Source organism: Desmodus rotundus, chromosome X (genome assembly GCF_022682495.2).
Source record: "Desmodus rotundus isolate HL8 chromosome X, HLdesRot8A.1, whole genome shotgun sequence".
Lineage (NCBI taxonomy): Eukaryota > Metazoa > Chordata > Mammalia > Chiroptera > Phyllostomidae > Desmodus > Desmodus rotundus.
Genome location: NC_071400.1, coordinates 42,842,847 through 42,868,505, shown reverse-complemented (window position 1 = coordinate 42,868,505; position 25,659 = coordinate 42,842,847). Strand labels below are relative to the sequence as shown.

Below are 25,659 nucleotides of genomic sequence, written 5' to 3'. Positions count from 1 at the left end.
ATGATACACTAGATCAGATGGATTTAACTGATACCCTCAGAGCATTTCACCTCAAAGCAGCAGAATATACATTCTTTTAAATTGAACATGGGACCACATGTTAGCATAGAAAATCAGTCTCATTAAATTTAAGAAGATGGAAATCATATCAATCATCTTCTCTGACCATAATGATATAAAACTAGAAATTAATCACAAGACAAAAATTGAAAAACACTCAAAGACATGGAGGCTAAATAACATGTTACTTATAATGAATGGGTTAACAATGAGATCAATGAAGAATTCAGCAGGTATTTGTCTTTTACTGCCTGGCTTATTTCACTTAGTATAATGGTCTCCAGTTCCATCTATGCTGTTGCAAAAGGTAGGAGCTCTTTCTTTCTTTCTGCTGCATAGTATTCCATCATGTAAATGTACCAAAGTTTTTTGATTCATTTATTTACTGATGGGCACTTAGGTTGCTTCCAGTACCATAAGCAAGTACCATATGATTTCACCTATAAGTGGAACCTAATCAACAAAACAAACAAGCAAGCAAAATATAACCAGAGAAATTGAAATTAAGAACAAACTGAACAGAGGGTAGGTAGGAGGGGATGGTGGGGGGGAAAGTGGGAAGGGTTTTAAGGAACATGTAAAAAAGACACATGGACAAAACCAAAAAGGTGTGGGATTGGGGGTGGGAAATGGGGATAGCTGGGTTGAGGGAGAATGGAGAGGGATGGATGGAAACAACTGTACTTGAACAAAAATTTAAAAAATGAATTACGAGAAAAAATTCAAAAGGTAACTTGGAACAAATGAAAATGAGAACATAACAACCCCCAAAGGATGGGACACAGTGAAATCAATCCTAAGTGGGAAATTCATAGCAGTACATGCTTATCTTAAGAAACAAGAATTTCAAATAAACAATCTAACTTTACACTTAAAGGAATATAAACAAAAGAACAGCAAACAAAAGCTAAAGTGAGTAAAAGGAAGAAAATAATAAAAATGAGAGCGGAAATAAATGAAATAATGTTAAAAAAAGAAACACAATAAAAAAGACCAAAGAAACCAGGTGCTGGTTCTTTGAAAAGATAAACAAGACTGACAAACCTTTAACAAGACTCATCGAGAAAAAAAAAAGAGAACCCAAATAAATAAAAGCAGAAATGAAAAAAGAGAAATAAAAACTGATACCAAAGGGGAAAAAAGGACTGTAAGAAAATATTATAAACAAGTATATAGCAACAATCTGATCAATCTGAAAGAAATGGATACATTCTTAGAAACATATAATGTTCCAAAATTAAATCAGGAAGAATCAGAGCATCTGAATTGACATATTACAACTAGTAAAATTGAAGAATTAATCAAAGTTGAATTTTTTTTGTTTGTTTGTTTTTTAATAAACACTCTTGTACTTGAGGCTTCCCAGGTAATTTTTACCAAACATTCAAAAAAGAAATAACACCTATCCTGCAAGAATTCCAAGAGGAGGGAAGACTTGCAAGCTCTCTTATCCCAATTCCAAAACCAGGTAAAGACTCTAAAAAGAATTATGCTAAGTGAAATAAGCCAGGCAGTGAGGGACAAATACCATAGAATCTCACCTTTAACTGGAACATAATCAACAGAAGAAAAAAGCAAGCAAAATATCACCAGAGACATTGAAGTTAAGAACAATCTAAAAATAGCCAGAGGGGAGGGGGGAAGGGACAGTGGGGAGAAGGGTTTTCAGGAACAACTATAAAGGACACATGGACAAAACCAAAGGGGAGGGTGGATTCTTTATATATTTTGGAGATCAGGCCCTTGTCTGAGGTATCATTGACAAATATGTTTTCCCATACTGTTGATTCTCTTTGTATTTTAATGCTGTTTTCTTCAGCCATGCAGAAGCTTTTTATTTTGATGAGGTCCCATTTGTTTACTCTTTCCTTTACATCCCTTGCTTTAGGGGACGTGTCTGTGAGGATGTTGCTGCATGGAATGTCCGAGATCTTCCTGCCAATGTTTCGTCTAAGACTTTTATGGTGTTACGACTTATATTTAAGTATTTTACTCATCTTGAATTTATTTTTGTGTATGGGGTGGCTCCAGGAAGGCAAACAACCCAATTAAAAAATGGGCAAAGGACTTGAACAGACACTTCTCCAAGGAAGACTTACAGAGGGCCCAGACACATATGAAAAGATGCTCAGCATCACTAGCCATCAGAGAGATGCAAATTAAAACCACAATGAGGTACCAGCTCACACCGGTCAGAGTGGCCAACATAAACAAATCTACAAACAAATGTTGGAGAGGATGTGGAGAAAAGGGAACCCTAGTGCACTGTTGGTGGGAATGCAGACTGGTGAGGCCATTGTGGAAAACAGTATGGAATTTCCTCAGAAAACTAAAACTGGAGCTGCCCTTTGACCCAGCAATTCCACTGCTGGGATTATACCCTAAGAACCATGAAACACCAATCCAAAAGAACCTGTGCACCCCAATGTTCATAGCAGCACAATTTGCAATAGCCAAGTACTGGAAGCAACCTAAGTGCCCATCAGCAAATGAGTGGATCAAAAAACTATGGTATGTTTACACAATGGAATTCTATGCAGCAAAGAGAAAGAAGGAGCTTATACCCTTCGCAACAGCATGGATGGAACTGGAGAGAATTATACTAAGTGAAATAAGCCAGGCAGTGAGGGACAAATACCATGTGATCTCACCTTTAACTGGAAAAAAAAAAAATCAACAGAAGAAAAAAGCAAACAAAATATAACCAGAGACATTGAAATTAAGAACACTGTAAGAATAGCCAGAGGGGAATGGGGAGGGGAGAGTGGGGAGAGGGGTCTATAGGAGCTACTATAAAGGACACGAGGACAAAATCAAAGGGGAGGATAGAGGTGGAGGAGGGAGGTGGGAGTGGCTGGGGTGGGGTGGAGGGATGGGGAGAAAATGCAGACAATTGTAACTGAATAAAAATAAATAAATTTTAAAAAATACAAAAAACAAAGGGGAGGGTGGAAGCAGGGGAGGGAGGTAGGTTTGGCTGGGGTTGGGTAAAGGGGTGGGGAGAAAATGCAGAAAACTGTAATTGAACGACAATAAAATTTTAAAAAAGAAAATTATGTGTTAGTTCCTTGATGAACATAAATGTTAAAATCCTCAACAAAATATTTGAAAACTGGATTCAGAAATACATTTAAAACATCATATACCATGATCATATGGGATTTATCCTGAGGATGCAAGGTTGGTACAACATATTCAAATCACTAAATGTGATGAATCACATAAAGAAAATAAAAAGACAAAAATCACATGATCATATCCATAGATGCAGAAAAAGCGTTCAGTAGAATCCAGAACCCATTTATTATTAAAACTCTCAGTAAAGGGGGAAAAGAGAAAATATACTTCAAAGTACTAAAGGCCATATATGACAAATGCACAGCTGATATGATGCTCAATGGACAAAACCTCCAAGGTTTTTTTTTTATTTATCAAAATAAAAAGATAATTAATTGAATTGGAGAACATACTGATCAATGATACATCTGTTAGGAAGTTAATATTCAAATTTTGTAAAGAATTTATAAAACTCAAACCAAAAATATTTAATTAAAAATGAGCAGGGGAACTGAATAGGCATTTCTCCCAAGAGGACATATGTGAAAACATGTTCAACATCACTAATAATGAGAAAAATGCAAATTAAAATCACAGAGACATTTTACCTCACATCTGTCAGAATGACTATGATCAGTAAATCAACAAAGATCGTGTTTGCGAGGATGTGGTGAAAAGGGAATCCTCAGGTACTGTTGATGGAAATGCAGATTGGTACAGCCACTGTGGAAAGCAGTATGTTTTACCTCAAAAAATTAAAAATTGAACTGCCTTAATACACAGAGATTCTAGTTCTGGGAATATAACTGAAGAAACCATAACACCAGTTCAAAAGAATATATGGATCCCTATATTCGTTGCAGTGTTATTTACAATAACCAAGATTTCGAAGCAGCTTAAGTGTCTATCTATGGATGACTATATAAAAAACCTGTGGTACATTTACATGATGGAATACTACTTGGCCATAAAAAGAAGGAAATCTTACCCTTCACAACAGCGTGAGTGGACCTGGAAAGCATTATGCTAAGTGAAATAAGCCAGTCAGAGGAAGACAAGTGCCATATGATTTTACTCATATGCGAAATCTAATAAAACTAACAAGCAAAATAGAAGCAGACTCATAGATAAAGAACAGACTGACAGCTGTCAGAAGGGAAGGGGGTTATGGGTCTGGGTGAAATATTGGAAGATATTAAGCAAAAAAATTAAATAAAATAAACTCTCATAGACATAAATAACAGTAAGGTGATTACCAGAGGGAAAGGGGGATGGGAGGTGGGCAGAAGAGGGTAATGGGGAGGCATAAATGGTGATGGAAGGAGACTTGACCTGAGGTGGTGAACACAATGCAATATACAGATCATGTATTATAGAATTGTACACCTGAAACTTACATAATTTTATTAACAAATGTCACCCCAATAAATTCAATAAAAAAGAAAAAATCAAGTGATTACAATCCTTACAGATAGGATTATCAATAGAAATAATAATCTTAAGATGGTCTCACAGTATTGTTAGCATTCATTCATATTACTTAGTACTCATAGAAATTACACAATATGCCAGGTATCATACAAAGCACAGGTGTGCATATCATTGCTGCCCATTGGATTTATAAACTAAGTTAATCAAAATTATTGCTACTTGGATTTTAGTAAAGTTAATTACTGGAAAGTATTTCTGACTATGCCCATGCCTATGTCATCTAAGAAGGATACTATCAAATCACTCCTATTCTGGTGTTCAGATGCAACCCTATTACTCAATGTAGATTGTGAGCTATTACTTTTCTCTCTTTCTCAGTGTAAGTTCCTAGAACCTAAAGATATAATATATGCCTACTGGAGATAAAATGTAAGAACACTTCCTTCTCTTGTTAGATATTTGACAGCCTCTTCAAAATCCATAAACTAAAGGCACCAAAATTTTTAAAAACATCTCAGGCAAGAAGGTAAAAATTTGTTCAGTGAGTTTGGCTCTACTTGACCCCATTGTCATTACTTCAGTGATAAACATTTTTATGTCTTCTTACTGCCTTTAAGTGTCTACATGTTCTGACCTATCATAATACTGTGTCCTTCACTCACTAGGGTGCCATCACAATGGCATTTTCTCTGATCCTCATGTACGCTAAGCCTATTCAAGCCATGGATTTTTGCATTTGCTCTTCTTTCTGATATTCTATCATTTTTTAATTTGGTAAATGTAAGCAAAGGATTTGTTACTCTTTTTCATCATTCTATTCCACAGTAAATGCTATTTTGGTTAAATGAGTAGACATCAGAAGGTAGGTATTCAAAAGACATGTTCGTTCTGTTCCACTTGTGAATCAACCCCCAACCTTCTGATTCTATAGATTCAGATATATGGCTGGTCAAATATCACATGTTCTATTTAAATATGACTCAATAATTTTTCAGCTATTCTTGTACAACAAGGATAGGGAGTAGCAAAGTTTTGTGCATCGGCATTCCACTAAAAGAGAACATACTGGCTACATCTGAAAACTAATTGGACTAGAGTAAGTATAAGGAATGTAAGATAAATATTCACAGACTTTAAAATATATTGAACACATAAGAAAGAGAAGCACCTCTTCTTGGTTTGTAATGTTCTGAACAGTTTTTAATGTTACAGACATTGATGATATCTACTCCATGGTGTTCATCCATACAGATGAAAGAGACTTGCTTGTTAAATATTTTGCCATTATTATGTTATAACCCCAGTGAAAGAAAGGTATTGAATAGCACTCTCAAAACAGAATTGGATAGATTTCTCAATGCCCTGAAATAAGCTATTTCAAATGTATTTATCCCTGCAGAGAAAGCAAGGTAGACTAAATAAGGGATTACTAATAATGTGGTGTTTTTTTTTTCTTTTACAAAATACCAAATATGACCTAAGATCCATTGGGTTCAACTCACTCTGTGTATGTGGGCAAGTTATGTAACATCTCTCAGCCTCATTTTCCTCACCTGAAAAATGAGGATGAGTCCTGATGATGTTTCTTTTGGAGGTTTGGGAAAGCAGTTACTTTCATTGTACAACCATGAGCAAAAGTATACCTATCATTTTCAGTTGGAATGATTGCAACACCTGACATCTCCAGGCTGTTATAGCTATCAAAATAATATATATATAGCATATAATATAGCATCTTATACATAATCGGTATTTAATAAATTGCATTTAGAATTGTTATTGCTGCTAGGATTACTTGTTATGCACATTTAACAAATAATTATAATGTATATGTGATACAGTAATTATGAACAATAACCAATATAATAAAAACAACACTGGTAGCAATGGGTAAAGATATGGTACTGAGTTAGGCAAGGTACTTGATAGAAAAGCATCTAGAAGAGGTCAGTTGGGCAACAGGCCTAGTACTGGAGAGCCATGAAGTTCTGACGGTATCAAAAAGATATACTGACCTTGGCACAAAATGAAGTTAATCAAGAGAAAGCAGCTAAGGCAAGAAAGAACTTCCAAGTACTATGAGTACTAGCTACTAGGCAAAGGCTGGAACCCTTGAGGTCAAATTGTTACTAAGAGCTCCACTAAGGCCCTGGCCAGGCAGCTGAGTTGGTTGGAGTGTCATCCGTACTCAAAAAGGTTGCAGGTTTGATCCCCAGTTGGGGGTCATATGGGAGGAAACCAACTGACGTTTCTCCCTCACATCTCTCTCTCTCTCTCTCTCTCTCTCTCTCTCTCTCTCTCTCTCTCTCTCTCTCTCTCTCTCATCTCTCTGCTTCTCTCAAAGTCTATAAACATATCCTTGGGTAAGGATTTATTTAAAGAAAATAGTTCCAGTAAACCTTCTGGAAGGTTCTTAGACAAATGACTCCTATGCTAATGACCAGATCTTTATGCAAATTTTACAGGGCCCAAAGACAAGAGATACTCCTATGTATCCTCACTTCTACCCCATCCAAAGTATAAACTATGTACGCCATGCCATCATCACCTTCATTATCTTGGGATGGGGATGAGGGCAGAGAACCCACACTGGGGATGCCTGATGGGTTGAAGGAGGAAAAAGGATGGGTTTCAGTCTTCTTTAAAATTTACCCACAAATAACCTTATACCAGAGCTCTGCATGAATTCACTCCTGCCCTGGTTTCTCACATGTAAAAGGCTGCTGACTAACTGCTTTCTGACCCATGAACAAGCAATTGTATGAAATCCCTGATGATATAACCAAGGGCTCTGGAACTTAGAGACAAGGCCTGCTGTTTCTGTGGCTTACCTGGGAGAGGTGTGATCAAGGTAGTCTGACAGTGTGGGATTCAGGTATATTTTTATTACTTGTGTAATTCATCCTTGGCACAGTTCCCACTGACAATCTTGCATTATTTAGATTTTATTTTGAAAAATGCCCCTGGGCCAATTCTATTTAAAATATTTTCTGCAACTAAGACTAAAAATGTTACCTTTTTTTCATTAGATATAATTAAAGCTGTGCAAGTTTGAGGAGGTTGATTGAAGAGCATACAAGAATGGGGCCTATACTTTTTTTCTGTCTTCACATCACATCCTGAGGACAAGGAGCACATTTAGACTCAATATGAGCAATGGGCCTGTGAAGCGATATTGCAGCAATGCCTTATATATGTGCACACATTTGTAATTTTCAAGTATTTACATATCTCTTATTTTACTTATTTCTGCTAATAAACCAGGAAAATGTGCAGGATAAGCTAGATAATACTACTATCTACATTTCTTCAGACAGACACAGACAGGACAAATAACTTAGTCAAGCTCATATAGATGGTCAGCAGATAAGAACCAAAGATTTGTCTGTTAGCCCCTGTCTACTCTTAGAACTTGATGTTAACATGGGTTAACAGCTAAATAAACTCATAGTTATCCATAACAACTTGGAGAAATAAATAAATAAAATAAATTTATTTTATTTTATTATATAAAATACAGACTTGTACACAAAAATACACAGATATAAATACAGACTTGTAAAGATAAATTTAAAGAATAATGTTAATATGTACAGCACATAAGAATTTGCCAATTTATGAATAAACTTGATGGTATTTCAAAAATGTAATGTTTGCAACTTTAGGTCATAAATTATACTTTTTCTCCAGAAATATTTCTAAGGGAAAATTTTGATGAATCTTGGGTTCCCTGAGGGGGGAAAAAAGACCCAGGATTTACAACATACGTGAAAAATCCAAATACCCCTTTCTAACTCCCACTTATAAAACAGGCTTATACTGTAAAATCTGAAGTTTTATTTCAGAATTTGAGTTTATGTGAATTTGTTATATCACCAGAGCTATAGAAAGAAACTAAATTAGGGAACTTTTTTACATCTAAAAGCAGAAGCCCAAATAAAATACCTCAGAATATAGTTGAAACTTTGTAAAATAGTTACTTTAATTGCCTTATTCTTACTTTAAAACACTTCCCTTGCAAATTCCAGAACCATCTAACGATCAGTAAACTAAAACAAACTTCACTTTCTGACATTTTTGAAATGTGAATTGACTGTAATGCATAGCTACCAATAATTTAACCTACCATTCTTGGATGCTATTGTCCTCCTCAAAACTTAAGTACTATGAACTGATATAGAAAGTTCAAGGAAGGGAAACATATGAATAAACAAATAGAATCTCAAGCCTTTTGATGAAGTCCATTTCTTGAGAATCATTAAAAATAAGAAAATTTCATTGAAAAATATCTTTGATCTTGTTGGAAAGGGGACTTTCAGGAGAGTGCAGAGATAAATACATATATAAAGCATGTAGTAGTAGTGCTTTTGAAGACCAAGAGGAGGAAAAAAAAAGAGAGAGGATAAAAATTACTAATATGTCCCATAGGTACAGAGAATGATGGATGGTTACCAGATAAACAGGGGTTGGGGGTCTGGGTGATAAAGGTAAAGAAATTAAAAAGTACAAATTGGTAGTTACAAAATCATCATGGAGATGTAAAATACAACATAGGGAATATAGTCAATACTATTGCAATAACTAAGTATGATGCCAGGTGGGTACTAAACTTATTGGGGGCATAACTCCATAAATTATACAAATGTCTAAACACTGTTGTACACCAGAAACTAATGTAATATTGAATGTCAACTGTAATTTAAAAATAAAAATACATAAAGAGAAGACATTACTAAAGATTACATGGATATTAAAAGGTGATAAAGGAATACGACAAACAACTCCATGGCCATGAATTCAATAACCTAGATGAAATGGACCAATTCTTGGAAAGGGACAATCTTCCAAAACTTAGGCAAGAAGAAACAGACAATAGGAAGAGGTATACAGCCATTAAAGAAATTGAATAAAAAGTTAATAACCTTCCAAAGAAGAATTCACTGGCAGATTCTATCAAATTTTTAGGAAGAAATTATATCAATTTTCTACAAGGACAGCAGAAAGTAAAGAAACACCTTTACAAAATCAGGTTGATTGGTTTTTCTTCTAAAAAGCAATAGAAACATTTTTTATTGCTGTTCAATTACAGTTGTCCCCATTTTTCCACCATTACTCTCCCCTGCCCTACCCACCAATCACCTCTCACATTAAACCACCACGTTCTCCATACCCATGGGCCCTTTATACATGTTCCTTGACCTTTCTCCTTCTTTCTCCATTATCACCGTCCCTGCTCTCTGGTCACTGTCAGTTTGTTCTTTATTCCCATGTCTCTGGTTCTATTTTGCTTGTTTGTTTTGTTGATTAGGCTCTACTTATACGTGAGATCATCTGGTACTTGTTTTTCACTGTCTGGCATATTTCATTTAATACTCTCCAGTTCCATCCATGTTGTTGTGAAGGGCAGGGGTTCCTTCTTTTTGCTGCATAGTATTCCATTGTGTAACTGTACCACAGTCTTTTGATCCACTCATTTCCTGACATTGCTTCCAGTACTTGGCTATTGTAAAATGTGCTATTATGAACACTGGGGTGCATAGGTTCTTTGGAATTGCTGTTTCAGGATTCATAGGGTATATTCCCAGCACTGGAATTGCAGGATCAAAAGACAGTTCCATTTTTAGTGTTCTGAGGAAATTCCATACTGTTTTCCACAGTGGCTGCACAGTCTGCGTTTCCACCAACAGTGTAACAGGGTTTCTATTCTCCACAATCTCACCAACACTTGTTTGCTGAGTTGTTTATAATGGCCATTCTGACTGGTGTGAAGACGTATCTCCTTGTTGTTTTAATTTGCATCTCTTTGATGGCTAGTGATACTGAGCATCCTTTCATATGTCTATGGGCCTTCCTTGGAGAAGCACCTGATTGGGTTCTTTGCCCATTTTTTAAATTGTATTGTTTGTGTTCCTGGTGTGGAGTCATGTGTGTTCTTTATATATTTTGGAGATCAAACTCTTGTCTGAGGTATCATTGGCAAATATGTTTTCCCATATGGTTTGTTCCCTTTTCATTTTGCTGATGTTTTCTTTAGCCATGCAGAAGCTTATAAATTTGATGTAGTCCCAATTGTTTATTATTTCCTTTATGTTCCTTGCTCAAGGGCACATATCTGTGAAAAAATTGCTGCATGGAATATCTGAATTTTTCCTGCTTATGTTCTCCTCTGGGACTTTTATGGTGTCACAACTTATATTTAAGTATTTTATCCATCTTAAGTTTATTTTTGTATATGGTGTAAGTTGGTGGTCAAGTTTCCTATTTTTTTGCATGTAGTTGTCCCCATCTTTCAACACCATTAGTTGAAGAGGCTATTTTTAATATATTTTATGCTCCTGCCCCCTTCATTGAATATTAATTGACAATAAAGACATGCTTTTATTTATGGGCTCTCTATTTTGTTCCATTGTTGTATGTGTCTGTTTTATGCCAGTACCAGACTGTTTTGATTATAGTAATCTTGTAATATAGTTTTATGTCAAGTATTGTGATCCCTCCTACTTTGTTCTTCGATTTCAAAATAGCTGTCATTATTCAGGGTCAATTATTATTCCATATAAATCTTGGAAATGTGTCTTTTATATCTGTGAAATATGTCATTGGTATTTTAATAGCAATTGTGTTGAATCTATAAATTGCTTTGGGTAGTGTGGACATTTTGATGATGTTAATTCTTCTCATCCATGGACATGGTATATGCTTCCATTTCTTTGTGTTTTCCTTAATTTTTTTTCTTCAGTGTTCTGTAGTTTTCTGACTACAGGTCTTTTACCTCCTTTGTTAGGTTTATTCCTATGTACCTTATTTTTCTTGTTGCTACAGCAAATGTGATTTTTAAAAAAATTATGTTTCTGGTATTTTGTTATTGGCATACAAAAATGCCTTCAATTTCTGAATATTGACATTGTATCCCACTGGTTTGACAAATTCCATTATTGTGTCGAGTAGTTTTTTGGTGGAATCTATATGGTTTTCTATATACATATCATATCATCTGCAAACAATGACAGTTTTACTTCCTCCCTTGCAATTTGGATGCCTTTTATTTATTTTTCTTGTTTGATCACTGTGGCTAGAACTTCCAATACTATGTTGAATAAAAATGGTGAAAGCAGACATCCTTGTCTTGTTCCTGATCTTAGTGAGAAAGCTTTCAGTTTTGTGCATTGAGTATGATGTTGGCTGTAGTTTTCTCATATATGACTTTTATCATGTTGAGGTGTGCTCCCTCTACTCTCACTTTGCTGAGTGTTTTTATGATAAATGGGTGCTGTACTGAAAAGCAATGGAAATATTATCTCATCATCAACATTTATAAATTAACTGAGCAAGATGCCCTTCAAAACAAGCTGAGTATTCTTTTTCTCCAATCTTTGTTATGTTATGACTTAATTACTATTTTTTAACTTCACCTATCCTCCACCTCCAACCCTTTTGAATCCTAAGCTTATTCTCTATATATTAATGAGTTGGTTATTTTGTTTTGTTTATCATTTGTTTGTTTTGTTTAGATTCCTCATATAAGTGAAAAACACAGCATTTGTTTTTTGAAGTTTTACTTATTTCACTTAGCATAATACTCCCAAGTTCCATTCACTTTGTTGTAAATGGCAAAATTTAATTCTATTTTCTTGCTGAGTAATATTCCATCATTGAGTAATATGTCACATCTTATTTATTCATTCATCTATGGATAAATACCTAGGTTGTTACCATGTCTTCACTATTATAAGTAATGTTACAATGAACTTAGGAGGTGCATATATCTTTTTGGATGAATGTTTTCCCCCTTTAGATAAATAACCGAAAGTAGTATTGTTGAGTCATATGAGAGCTCTATTTTTAATTTTTTTTGAGAAATCTCCATACTGTTTTTGTTACTAACTGAACCTATTTACAAACACATCAACAAGATATGAGGGTTTCTGTTTCTCTAAATCTTCACTAGTACTTGTTATTTCTTGATTTTTTTATGATAGCCATTCCGACAAGTGTGAAGTGATATCCCATTGTGATTTTAACTTGCATTTACCTGATAATTAATGACGTTGAACATCTTTTCATATGTCTTCGCCATCTGTCTTTTCTGGAGAAATGTCTCTTCAAGTCCTCTGCCCATGTTTAATTGGATTGTTTGTTTGTTTGGTGGTAAGTTATATGAGCTCCATTTATATTTTAGATATTAACCTTTATCAGATGTATCATTGGTGAATATCTTTCCACATTCAATAAGTTGTCTTTTGTTGTCATTAATGGTTTCCTTCAATGTGAAAAAAAAATTAACCTGATGTAGTCCCATCTGTTATTTATTTCTTTTGTAGCATTTGCCACAAGAGACAAATACAAAAACATATTGCAATGAACTATGTCAAAGGGATTGCTGCTAATATTTTCTTGTATGAGTTTTATAGTTTCAGGTCTTACATTTAAGTCTTTAATCCATTTTGAATTTATTTTTGTTAAAGGTGTAAGAAAGTGGTCTAATTTTATTTTTCCAGGTTGTTTTCTAACACTAGTTATTGAAGAGACTGTCTTTACTCCATCATAGATCCTTGACTCCTTTCTTATAGATAAATTGACCACATAAGCAAAAATTTATTTCTAGGTTCTACTCTATTTGATTATATATATATTCAATATATATTCAATTGATCTATTTATTTGTTTTTCTGCCAGTGTCATATGGTTTTGATTATTGTAGCTTTGTATTATACTTTTAAATTGGGGCATGTGATATCACCCCTTTTGTTTTTCTCTCAAGGTTTCTTTTGCTATTTGGAATCTTTGTGTTTCCATCCATATTTTAGGATTAGTTGTTCTAGTTCTGCATATGCTACCATCGGTATTTTAAAAGGAATTACATTGAATCTGTATATTGCTTTATATAGTAAGGACATTTTAACAATATTAATCTTTCCCATCTATGAGTATGGTATATCCTTCTATTTATTTATATCCTCTTCAATTTCTTTTTTCAATGTCTTATAGTTCTCAGAGTATAGGTCTTTCACTCTTTAGTCAAATTTGACCCTAGGTGTTTTATGTTTTGTTTTGTTTATTTTAATTTTTATTGGTGTCACATTTTTAATGCTATTATAAATTAGATTGTTATCTTAACTTCTCTTTCTGATTATTCATTTTTGGTGTGTAGAAAAGAAAAAAAATATTTATGTATACTAATTTTTTCCTGCAACTTTACCAAATTCATTTCCTAGTTTTAATAGTTTTGTTGTTGGAATCTTTAGACATGCTATCTAAAAATAGAGATTTGCTTCTTCCTTTCTGATATGGGTGCTTTTTATTTCTTTTTCTTGTCTGATTCCTGTGGCTAGGACTTCCAATACTATTTTAAATAATAGTGGTTATAGTGAGCATCCTTGTTTTGTTCCGGATCTTAGAGAAAAATCAGCCTTCATCATTGTGTGTAATATCAGCCGTGGGTTTGTCATGCATAGTGTTAATTATGCCAAGGCATGCTCCTTCTATATTCACTTTATTAAGAGATTTTATCATAAAACAATGTTGAATTTTTAAATGTATTTTTGATCCATTGGAGTGATCATATGGTTTTTATCCCTCATTTTGTTAATATGATAAATTATGTTGATTGATTTATGGATGTTGAATCATCCTTGCAGCTACAGAATAAATCCTTTTCTTAAGAAAGAATAAAATACCTAGGATTAGCCCTGGATGGTTTGACTCAGTGGATTGAGCACCGGCCTATGAAGGGTTGCTGGTTCGATTCCCAGTTGAGCACATGCCTGTGTTGTGGGCCAGATCCCCGGTTGGGGGCACAGGAGAGGCAACCACACATTGATGTTTCTCTCACTTTCTTTCTCCCTCCCTTCCACTCTCTCTAAAAATAAATAAATAAAATCTAAAAAAAGAACACATGAGATTAAATTTAATCAAGGAGGTATTGATAAAATACCTGTACATTGAAAACTACAAGACATTAATGAAAGAAACTGAGTAAGAAACAAATAAATGGAAAGATATTTTGTGCTAATGGAATGGAAGAATTAACATTGTTAGAGTGTCTATAGTATGAAAGCAATATGCAGTTTCAATGTAATCCAACTCAAAATTCCAATGACATTTTTCACAGAAATAGAGCAAACAATTCTAAAATGTATATGGACTCAGAAAAGACCCAGAATAGCCAAAGCAGTCTTGATAAAGAAAAATAAAACTATAGGCATCATGCTTCCTGGTTTCAAATTATACTACAAAGCTGAAGTTATCAAAACAGCATGGTAATGGAATATAAAACAAATACCACAGATCAATGGAACATAATAAGAACCCCAGAAACAAACTACACATACATGTTCAATTCATATATGACAAGGGAGCCAAGAATACGTAATGGGGAAAAGACAGTCTCTTCAAAAATTTATGTTGGAAAAACTGGACAGCTACATGTAAAAGAATAAAAGTAGACTATTATCTTAAACCATACAAAAATAACTGGAAATGGGTTAAAGATTTCTATTTGAGACACAAAACCATAAAACTCCTAGAAGAAAACAGGTGGTAAGCTCTTTGACATAGGTCTTGGTGATGATTTTATGAATCTGATATCAAAAGCTAAATGAATAACTGCAAAAATAAACAAGTGGATCTACTTCAAATTGAAAAGCTTCTGCACACCAAAAAAAAAGAAAAATCAACAAAATTATAAGTAAACCTAGTGAATGGATAAAATATTTGCAAATTGTGGACCAAAGTGTGGATATTTATTATGGCAAAAGATTCATAAAAATGTTAAGGGGCTGCTATCCAAAATATATAAAGAATTCATACAGCTCTATAGAAAAAAATATTTTTAAACATCAATTAGCAAATGGGAAGAGGACCTGAATAGATCTTTTTCCAAAGAACACATACAAAAGATCAACAAGTACATAAAAGAATTCTCTACAATCATTAATCAGGAAAATGCACATCAAAATCATAATGAGATATCACTTTACACCTGTTACAATGGCTATTTTCAAAAAGATGAGAAATAACAGGAGATGGCCAGTATTTGAAGAAGAGGAATCCCTTTTGCACTGTTGGTAGAAATGTAAATTGGTTCAGCCACTATGGAAACAGTATGGAGATTCCTCAAAAAATTAAAACTAGAACTATCGTTGTTGGGAACTGCCCTGCCTGGTTTCAGAAGCTGTAAACCCCCATGGTAAGGCTGAGTGACAGACCTTGGGACCATAAGTCATTAATGAGACAAAGCTTATCTCCCTGACAGGGGCTCCGCCTCTGCCCACTTTATTTCACCCTGCTTGGCCCCCGAGCTTGACCAGTTAGCCAATGACAGGTAAGATTTCTCAATGGAAGGATGATCTAAGACAGGCATGGTCACAAAGAGGCCCTCAGGGAAGGACTTGTGGGCTGTAAAAAAAGGGGGGTGATGGACCCTCGCCTGTCTCTCGGCTCTGACATGCCTGAGTCCTCATTCTGTCTGCAAGATGTCTCCTAATCTCTAGGCTGCCTTACTTCCCCAGCCTGACTTAAGCCTGAAACAATGACAGAGGGTGGTGCAGTCCTGTGCTGGAAAGGGTGGATTCCCCTGGGTGATCAGGCATAAGAAAGAATACATAAAACCCTGTGAAACCTGCTTTGCTAAGAATGTCCTCAGTTTTCTGATAAGGGTCCAAGCATGAAATGATTTTGTTTCCTAAAGTGTTAAAGCCCTTCAGCTAACTGACCCTGACTCAGAATAAGCCCTCAGAGTTCTTTGTATGTTATCTATTGTTTGATCCTTACTGCCTGACAATGATTGATGAGCTTTACCTGTATTCCTATGCAAATTGAACCCAATAAATGCCCACTGAGGAAAAGGCTCTTGGTCATTCTCCTTTGAGAGATCTTATTCTCATCCGTGGTGGCCAGGGGGGGGAGGAGGGAAGCGGTCCCTGCAGGTGGAGCCCCCCCACATATCTTGTTAAGAAAAAGAAACAACAAGCCCAAGCTACAGTTGCTTCCCTAAAGAACAACAGACCAGATTTAGTTGCAGTGTTAGCCTATGCCAGGTATATGACTTTAGTTCTGGGATTTTCTGATCTACAATAGTAGGATAATCTTCCTGATAAGACCCCAGCTGCCTTTCCTCCAAAGAAAGATGTCCTGGCCTGAAATAATCTTTTATTTGATTTTGCTAATAATTTTCTTGTGCTGCCCAGTTTCTACCTATAAAAACCTTCCATCTTGTAAACTTCTAGGAGTACCTCTCTATTTACTAGATTGGATACTATCTGATTCATGAATCAGTTAATAGTCAAGTAATCTTTAAATTTACATTTTCTTTAACAACCATATGGTCCAACAATTTCACTCCTGGGTATTTATCTGAAGGAAACTAAAACACTAACTTGAAAAGATATATTCACCCACATGCATTTTGCAGTATTATTTATAATAGGCAAGATATGGAAGCAACCTATGTGTACAGTGGTGAATAAATGGATAAATAAATAATGGAATATATACCAAATGGAATATTATTCAGCTATAAAAATGAAATCTGACCATTGTGGCAACATGGATGACCTTAAGGGTGTCATGCTGAGTCAATTAAGTCAGACAGGAAATTGTACATACTGTAAGACCTCTCTTATAAGTGGAATCTAATATATACATATGTACAGATATATAGTAAACATTATACACACACATACACACACACACACATATTTTTTTTGCTTAAAAACCTTTCACTAAAGAATATACACAAACCCTGGCTGGTGTGGCTCAGTGGATTGAGTGCTGGCCTGTGAACCAAAGGGTCGCCAGCTCATTTCCCAACCAGGGCACATGCCTGGGTTGCATGACAAGTCCCCAGTAGGCAGTGTGCGAGAGGTAATCACATATTGGTGTTTCTCTTCCTCTCTTTCTCTCTCCCTTCCCCCTCTCTAAAAATAAATAAAACTTTTAAAAAAGAATGAACATGGTATTGGCTTAAGACTTGAATATCCATAATGACCAGCCCTGTTAGGAATTTATGATTCATTACAGCACCACTTTGTACACAATTTGCAAATATTGTCTCCATTTCCTAGGTTTCCTTTTCATTTTTTTAATGTTTCCATATATATGTATATGTATGTATGTATAATATGTATATATAAAACAATATCATAGATACATGTAATAGATTGGTGGTTGCCAGAGGGAAAGGGGGTTGGGGGTGAGGAGGACAAATGGGTGAACTGGACTTTTTGTTTTGTTTTTAGTTTAAATAAATTAAATAAAAAAGGAAAATTTTGCTGTATTAGAACTTTGTATTAGAATTCAGGAGATACAAACTCTTCCTCCAGGAGAGGTGCCAGAGGCTACCATGAGTTTGGAGCTGTTTCTTTTCCTAGAACATTCACCTCTAAGATCAGTGAGTTTTCTGGCCTGGGACAAACCATTATGACTGGGTGCTGGCTCTTTTTGAACTTGATTACAAGTGCTTTATTCACTCCTCTTTTTGTAAGCTCACAGATAGAAACTGAGATTCAGTTATAGCACAAGGTCATATAGTAAGTGGCAAAGTAGGACTCAACCTAGGGTCTGTCTGGTTTAACCCATAGGCTTCAGAGAGACATTGGAGGTTTAAAGACACATTGTCTGACCCCACTGATGACAAGTTAAGACAGGAGACAGACCTGACATCAAATGGCAGCAGATGTGCAGGGAAAAAATTGCAGGAAGTGCAGGGGCTGGACTAGGATGGTGGGGGTCATGGAGGTAGGTAGACTCAAGATAGTGTCAGGGGTACATACAGCCAGGATTTATGACCGTTTAGAGTGCCTACAGTGTCCGGTCCTGGGTCAATGGGGGATTAGGCTGTTCTCTGGCCCCACCTTCTTCCTCCAGTGGGTACTTAGCCACTGAGAGACTGGGGCTCTTTTGTGTCCTAGAACTTTTCATCTCTAGGACAGAAGCACCCCTCCCCTTGCAAGGGACAAACCATTGTGGCAGTAAGGGGGGGTGAAATTTTTTATACTTGATTACTAGTATTTCACATTACTGGCTCTAAGTTTTTTTCTGACTTCTCCTGTTTCTTTTACCTTCAAGAGCTTTGAACAGTGAACTGGGGCCTCTTACGTCCCTTATGTCCTGGGATGGGGGGAGGAATTACCTTCCTGGCACATTGGCTCTCACCCCTGCTGTCTCTGGAAGTTGAAACAATACTGGGGTACAAGGTTCCAGGTTTGGCTTCCTTTCCCCCAGAGCTGTTGTGAGGAGAGGTAGCCTCTCTCTTTAGGCTGGTAGGTGGGTGTTGTCTGCATACACTTCCTCTGCCCTCATCTGGAGAGATGAAGTCTGGTGGAAGGTATCTTGGGGCAAGGAGAGGGTCTGAGGAGGGTGGGGAGGTCAAGTCGTTGGGACGAGCCTGAGGGAAAGGGCTAACTGGTTGATTCATCCCGCAGAACAGTCAGGCCTCTAAGTCCCTCTGCAGTCCTGGCCTTGGGACCCAAGGATCCCTCTGGTGGGTTCCAGCATGGCAATGCGGTGGCCTTCATCAGCGTAAAAACGGCCAGACACATGAAAGCCCCTAAGGTCTACCTGAAGAATATATCCTTCTCCTAGATGGGAATGGAAAACAAGCTCAGGGCAATCCTGAAAGACAGAAATGCTAAAGAGTCACAGGATGACCGGCAAGGCTAAAGAGTCCTGTGCTTGGGGTAGTCAGTCCCTTGGCATGTGCTTCACCTGAAAGCAGAGCCAGTTACATGATTGTGGAGTGTGGTGGTTACACGAGTTATCCAAACTGTCCAGGTCAGCCTCACAGGCCTTAGCCTCCAGACCTGAAGAAGCTCAAAGCAGCAGGAGATGAAGTGCAAGGAGGCAGCTTACTGGCTGCAGCTGACCCTGGCTAAACTGGCTGAGGTTCAGGAAGAGAAGGAACTGCTGAGGTGGAAGCTACTCTGGGCTGTAAGATTACCCCACTTGGAGCCTTGCTCCTTTCTCCTGACCCCACCCCCTGCCCCACCCCTAGAACACATCTTAAACCTGCCCAGTTATCTCAAGGAGATGGGGTCTCCCCAGGACCAGGAGCTATTTGGAGAGGAGCCAGGCCTGTCCGTGAGTGGGGTTAGGACAAAAGGAGCTGGTGAGGGGGAAGACAAGGCAGGGGCTGCTGCTACTGCTGTTGACACTGCAAGAGGAGAAGGAAGGCAGAAAGATGCTGAGGGGGTGGAAAGGGAGGAAGAAGCAATGGGGGCAGCAGGGGCAGCAGGGACAGAGGCCCCTAAGGAGCTGGGTGGAAGCCTCATGCAGCTTCGTGGAGCTGCAAATCAGAAAAGATAACACCTACGGCAAGCAGAGGCAGGGAGATCTTAGGTCAGTAGAAAAAAACAAAAACAAAAACAAAAACATGTTTTAGTTCTCTGAGACCCTGAGCCCAGGTCTACAAGTCTCCATTTCTACCTCATTGGTATGCCCATATTCTTGCCCCTTATCTGCCTTTCTGGTTGCATCCTTACCATCCCTACCAGCAGAAGCCTTCACAGCAAGAGCTCCTTCTTAGAAGTCTCATCACAGGAGGCCCTCTTGTGTTAGCTTGCAGTCTCACATGGGGGCCCAGGGAACAGACCCTCAAAAACTCCAAAGAGACAGGGGAGACTCCAATTCTTATCAGCAAAGAAGACCTCCAGTATTCTGCAGGCCCAGGGATTGGGAATGCCCTTTTTGTAGAGCTGTGAAATTTTTACAATGGAAAACTTGCTTATGCTGTTGGCAGCAAATCTGACTACAGAAACATTAAATTCAGAAATGTGAAATTCAATAGAAAAATATATCAATGGAAAATCAATTTTCAAAGTTGGGGAGCTGAAGGAGGGTTTGGGAGGACTGTGGGGAAAGGGTAGGTAGGCTGATGGGGAAAAGGGGTATGAAATAGGTGAGGAAGTGGGGTGGGAGGTAGGATTTGGGGAAGTGGCTGGAGATAGTATACATTGTGGGGTTAGGGGGAGAGAGACACAGAGACAGAACCATTATTTGGTGACACACTTTTTGTTCCAGAGAAGCAACATTTCACACTCCAGAAGTACTACAGCTTCTGTTTGTGTGTTTCTCTTTTACCTTAATATCTGGTGGATCTGAGTACCCAATCTCTCACCCCCCACTTAAGCTCTAGGTGATTGCAGCAGAAGTGGGCATTTGACCCATCTTAAAATAGATTCTCACACTAGAGAATTGGAACAGAGGCTGATTCCACAGTCAGGATGGTATTGGGCAATGAAGCAGTGGGTCAGTTGGAGTTGAGGCCAAGGTCATACTCATGGACATGGAGGCCATACCTGAGGCCTGGCCCTAAGTATAGGAAAGCAGAGTCATGTGCTTTACAAAGGCTAAGTGTATTTTAGGGGACACCAGTATGACATCCCAGGGAGAAAAGGGGCAGAGAAGCATAGAAGAATTTATTCTGTGACCCCAGAGATGAGGAAAGTGGTGGCCTGACCACTTCTCTACTTCATGCCATTGAAGAGCAGTTGCAAACCACAGACCGTCCAAGAAAATGCCAGAACTGACTGTTCAGGTGCCTCAGAGAGTGATGGGTAGTTGGGATTCTTGTACCCCAAGAGTCTCCAGGGATGAATTGGTTCATGTTCTGAGTTACATCAGAAGAAACAATGAAAACAGGCCTGGAGTTAACACTGGGCTTACAACAGCAAATATTTTCCATATCTAAAGGAATCTCTCAGGGATGCCTACAGAGGACACCAGCACCAGCTGCAGGCCATGACTGTTATGGCTGTATAGCCTCAGTAAAAGAGAATCCTCCTCAGTACCCAGTGGGCAGAAACACAGGCAATCAAATCTGAACATGGAACTCAAGCCACTGCCAAGGAGGTGAGTCAGCAACTGCAGTGCACAGAGGGTTTGCTGGTATAGACCTCTGACCAAAGAATGGTGCCATCCTGAGTGATCTTATCCCCCAACCCACAACCAGGAAAAAGGTGTGAGGGGAATCTAGATACAAAACCCTCAGTGAATTCAGAAATGTGGAATAGAACATATTGCAATGGGAAGTCAATTTCCAAAAAGAGGTGAATCAAAAAAGGAGGAGTGGAGAGAGTGGTCTGAGTCTCCACTTGCAAGAATGGTGAGGAATCACACCAGACTAAAACAACTGGAGGAGTCCAGGGCATCACCTGGGGACTGTGGACCTAGAGACTGAAGGTGTCACACCCCTGGGACATCTCTGCAGCAGCTGGATGTGACTTTGGGTTATGTCCTTTGGGGGCAGATGTGTATAATCATTATTCAGATATAGGGCTGGATCCCTAACTATTTATTAAAGGGTCTACACTTGTCAGAAGTGTCCTTGGGCATGTTTATATCTTTCTAGGGCAGGATTTCCTAACCGCAGCATTGTTGATTCGTGGAGCTAGATACTTCTTTGTTTTAGGAGGCTTTCCTGTGCATTTAGGGTATACAGCAGAATCCCTAGCTTCTACCCACTAGATGCCATCCCATGGAGTCAATGGTGTAATTAAGAGCAGTCATAATAGGGAAGAAATTAGAAGAACAGAGACTCATGGAGGCCAAAGGCGAAGACAGTTGTGAGAGGAGCATGTTCAGCTGTGCCCAGGGCTGCAGGGTAGCTCCTAAGTGTTCATTGGGTCTGCCATGCACTTTTCATTTTTGAGCATATCTGTGCAGAGGAAGGGCGGGATTCAAACTGCAAGGACTGAAAGGTGAGCAGGGCATGCAGTCAGTGATGGGGGCTCTTCTTTAAGGACTCCTTGCTGTGAAGGGAAGAAGTGAGGTGGGATAAATAGCTGAGAGAGGGTTCTTTTTGTGTATGGAAGAAACTGGAGTCATGGGGAAAGAGATAGCTGAAAAATGCAAGAAATATGTAAACAAATGAGATAGACCATCCATACTGTGTTGGAGACATGTCCATTGCATTGTTTGATGAGAAAAGAAATCATATGACAGGATCTCTTTTTTTGTAAAACAAAATACCCACCAATATTTTTGTGCATATAGGTATGTTATGTAGATGTATAGATTCATGTATACTTATATTATGAAGTTATGTTTGAGCATAGGAAAAGATCTGGTAAAACTTTTTTAAGAACAATAGAATAGGGTAGTGCAGTAAGATGGAGGTCTTTTGCTACTTTATATAATCCTTTGTTGTGAAAGTAAAATAAATGTTTACCAATACTCAAAAAAATGAAGTGAATTTACTGGCTTTGGTAGGTTTGGAAAGGTTACCTTCTTCCTTTTGGGCAAGAGCAGAGGAAAGCAGATACTGATCTGTGTGGCAAATGGATAAGAAACCAAGAGGGATCCTACCTGTGTGTACATACCTTAGACCAGTCACCAGAGAGTGAGGGAGGACAGAAGGTCAGGGTGGGGATGGGTGCTTCTTGGCAATGCACATTTAGGCATAACATAGGGGTGGGTGGAGTAAAGGGTCATCAAGCTTCACAGAGGACCCAATTTGGATAAGTCCTATTAGAAAGAAAACCAAAGGGGAGGGTAGTAGGAGTCTAGAAGGAGGTACTGGAAAGGAAGATGAGTAGTTCTAGGAGGGATACTAGAAACAAATCTCTGATGTTACAGCTTGTTTTCATAACTTATTTTTTTAGTAAATGATTCAGTCAGTTTCTTTGGATTTGCTTTGGGTTTCATATATGGTAGAATTAAAGAAACGTACTGGCATTTTCATGATTTTATGGGTTATACCCATTTTAACATTTCTTCACTGAAAATCACAGGAAATAATGTAATAAATAAATTAATTAATTCTACTTCGATCATTACACAGCCTCAACAAACCCAACAGATTTTGTCTTGGAGCCCGTAGGCTAGCATGATTAGTGAGATGAGCAGTTAAAGAGAACAGTGTGACAGTAAGCAGAGGGGAAGTGGGAGGGAATACTAGGGAAGGAGGTGGGGATGACTGGGGTGGTGGGGAGAGGTGGGAGTAAATGAGGACAACTATAATTGAACGATAAAATATTTAAAAAAAAAGAGTAAAACAGCTTTAAAAACCATGTTGCTGCCCTGGCTGGTGTAGCTCAGTGGATTGAGTGCAGGCCTGATAACCAAAAAGTTGCCGGTTTGATTCCCAGTAAGGGCGCATGCCTGGGTTACAGACCAGGTCCCCAGTAGGGGGCACTTGAGAAGCAACCACACATTGATGTTTTTCTTCTCTTTCTCCTTCCCTTCCACTCTCTCTAAAAATAAATAAATAAAATCTCAAAATCATGTTGCTGGAAGAGAAACCCAGCACTAACAGGTAAGGAAAAGGAATGGAAATTTCACAGGGGCCAATGTCTTGATCAAAATCAGTGGTTTTTATCTCTAGAAAAAAAATTGTAGTGATCCTCTCTGGGTTTGCCATTTGAGAAAACAGCAAGCAAAATAGTGAAAGGGAGTAACCAGGAAAGGAGCCTCTGTTTACCTCCCTCTTTCTAATGACCTATCTATACACTGGAAAGTCAAACTTGGCTACAGCTCTCTCTAATGTAAAGTTAAATAAAGCCATTTTATCTATAAACAATAATGCTTTTTGATCTTTGTTAAAGTTCATGTGAGATCAAAGTCAAAAGTTTGCTAGAGAGTTTGTACAGAGACATTACCTAATAGGAAACTTTCCTTAAAGCCTTAAAAATCAGAATTTTCTGAGGCTTTGCACCATGCTATATAATACTAGTCTTCCCAGCATCATTCTTTTCACTGTCATAATAATTGCCTGTTTGCTATCTATTTCTGTATTTATTGATAAAACTTAACATATTAGAAAAAATGGCTCACTTTACCAAATTATTAATCTCTAGACCCCAGTGACCTGAGGGTTATAGTCACTAAGTCAGCAACTAACATGTATGGAAAGTCAGCCCTGTGTGTGTGAAGTGTGGGAGTGGGTAGTCCAGGGATAAGATTTAGACTCAGTGAGAGAGAGAGAGAGAGAGAGAGAGAGAGAGAGAGAGAGAGAGATCCTGCCTGTGAGTAAAAGAGATGAATGTAGATGTGAAACATGACCAAATTGTGCTCCTTTATAGGGAACCAGAGGAAGGCATTGGGAGGAGGCAGGTAATAAGACTGAAAATTTTATTAAAAATGCATATGACATCTCTCTACCCAGATAAGTGTATATTCCTTTAGTGTTGAAGAGTATGATCTGGTCTGGAAATTAGTATGTGTTGATTTGTGTTAATCTGGGCCTTAATTTAATGAGATAGCATAATCAATAAAATATATTAAAAATAAAATGTAAAAGTGAAAGAAACGACCCTGGGGTAGAACTACACATCACCCTCCTTAGAGTTTCTCTTCACAGCTGTAGATTTAGACTGTACCTACCAATATTTGACCAGTTAATTATCTTGCCAAAATGGATCACTCTTCACAGTGGTGAGAGAGTGGAGATGGTTCTGTGTGAATTCATCCTCATTTCTGAGGAAAAAAATAAAACATGAAATGCATGTTCTGATTGACAATACTGAGGTTAGCAGCATTTTCTTTCATTAATAAGAGTAAAATCATAGAAGAGCATTCACCCATAGAACCATCATCTGCTAAAAACCGTGCAAGTTAAGGTGTCATTAGTTATGTCATTCGCTTCTTTTCTAAGAATTTGTCAATGTGTCAAAGTCTCATGCTCTAAAATCATGCTTTTATATTGGAGTGATTAAAATAATTGATCATGGAATTTAAACTATGCAAGGTGCGAAGAAAGCTAAGGGAAGTGAAAGAACTGTGGGATCAATGAGCTGCAACTCTGGGTGGGGTCAATACATTAACAGAATTAGGGTATAGAAACAGTGAGCTAGAAGTGGTGGCAAGAATAGAATACATGAACATGAGATATGGAGGTATTGTTACAGTCTTTAATACTCCAAAATATTTTAGATGGCCTGCACAGTTATTATATTATCTTCTTGGCCCCTGAAAATATTTTGAATTTGTAACTCTTTCAATAGGTTAAAACCAAGATATGGGCAAAAGAATCATGGAACAGAAAGTGATATGAAAGAAATATATATTTATATACATACATATATGAACACCAGTGTTAGCTAGCTCTCCAGTGATTATTTGAAGTTAACTCTTGATTTATGATTATCATATATAACCCCTTAATTCTTACAAAGT

The 25,659-nt window shown here is 37.5% G+C and overlaps 2 protein-coding genes across 2 annotated transcripts in view; one reads left to right on the top strand and one right to left on the bottom strand.

The window, feature by feature from the left end:
* Positions 1-25,659, bottom strand: part of IL1RAPL2 (interleukin 1 receptor accessory protein like 2) — a 1,002,993-nt gene that overhangs the window by 523,501 nt on the left and 453,833 nt on the right. The window lies entirely within an intron of this gene.
* On the top strand, positions 14,920-19,927 carry TEX13A (testis expressed 13A). Its single transcript, XM_071220322.1, is given in 7 exon segments — positions 14,920-14,975; positions 15,803-15,871; positions 18,972-19,185; positions 19,187-19,355; positions 19,358-19,476; positions 19,573-19,848; positions 19,850-19,927. Coding segments are annotated over 7 exon segments (981 nt in total).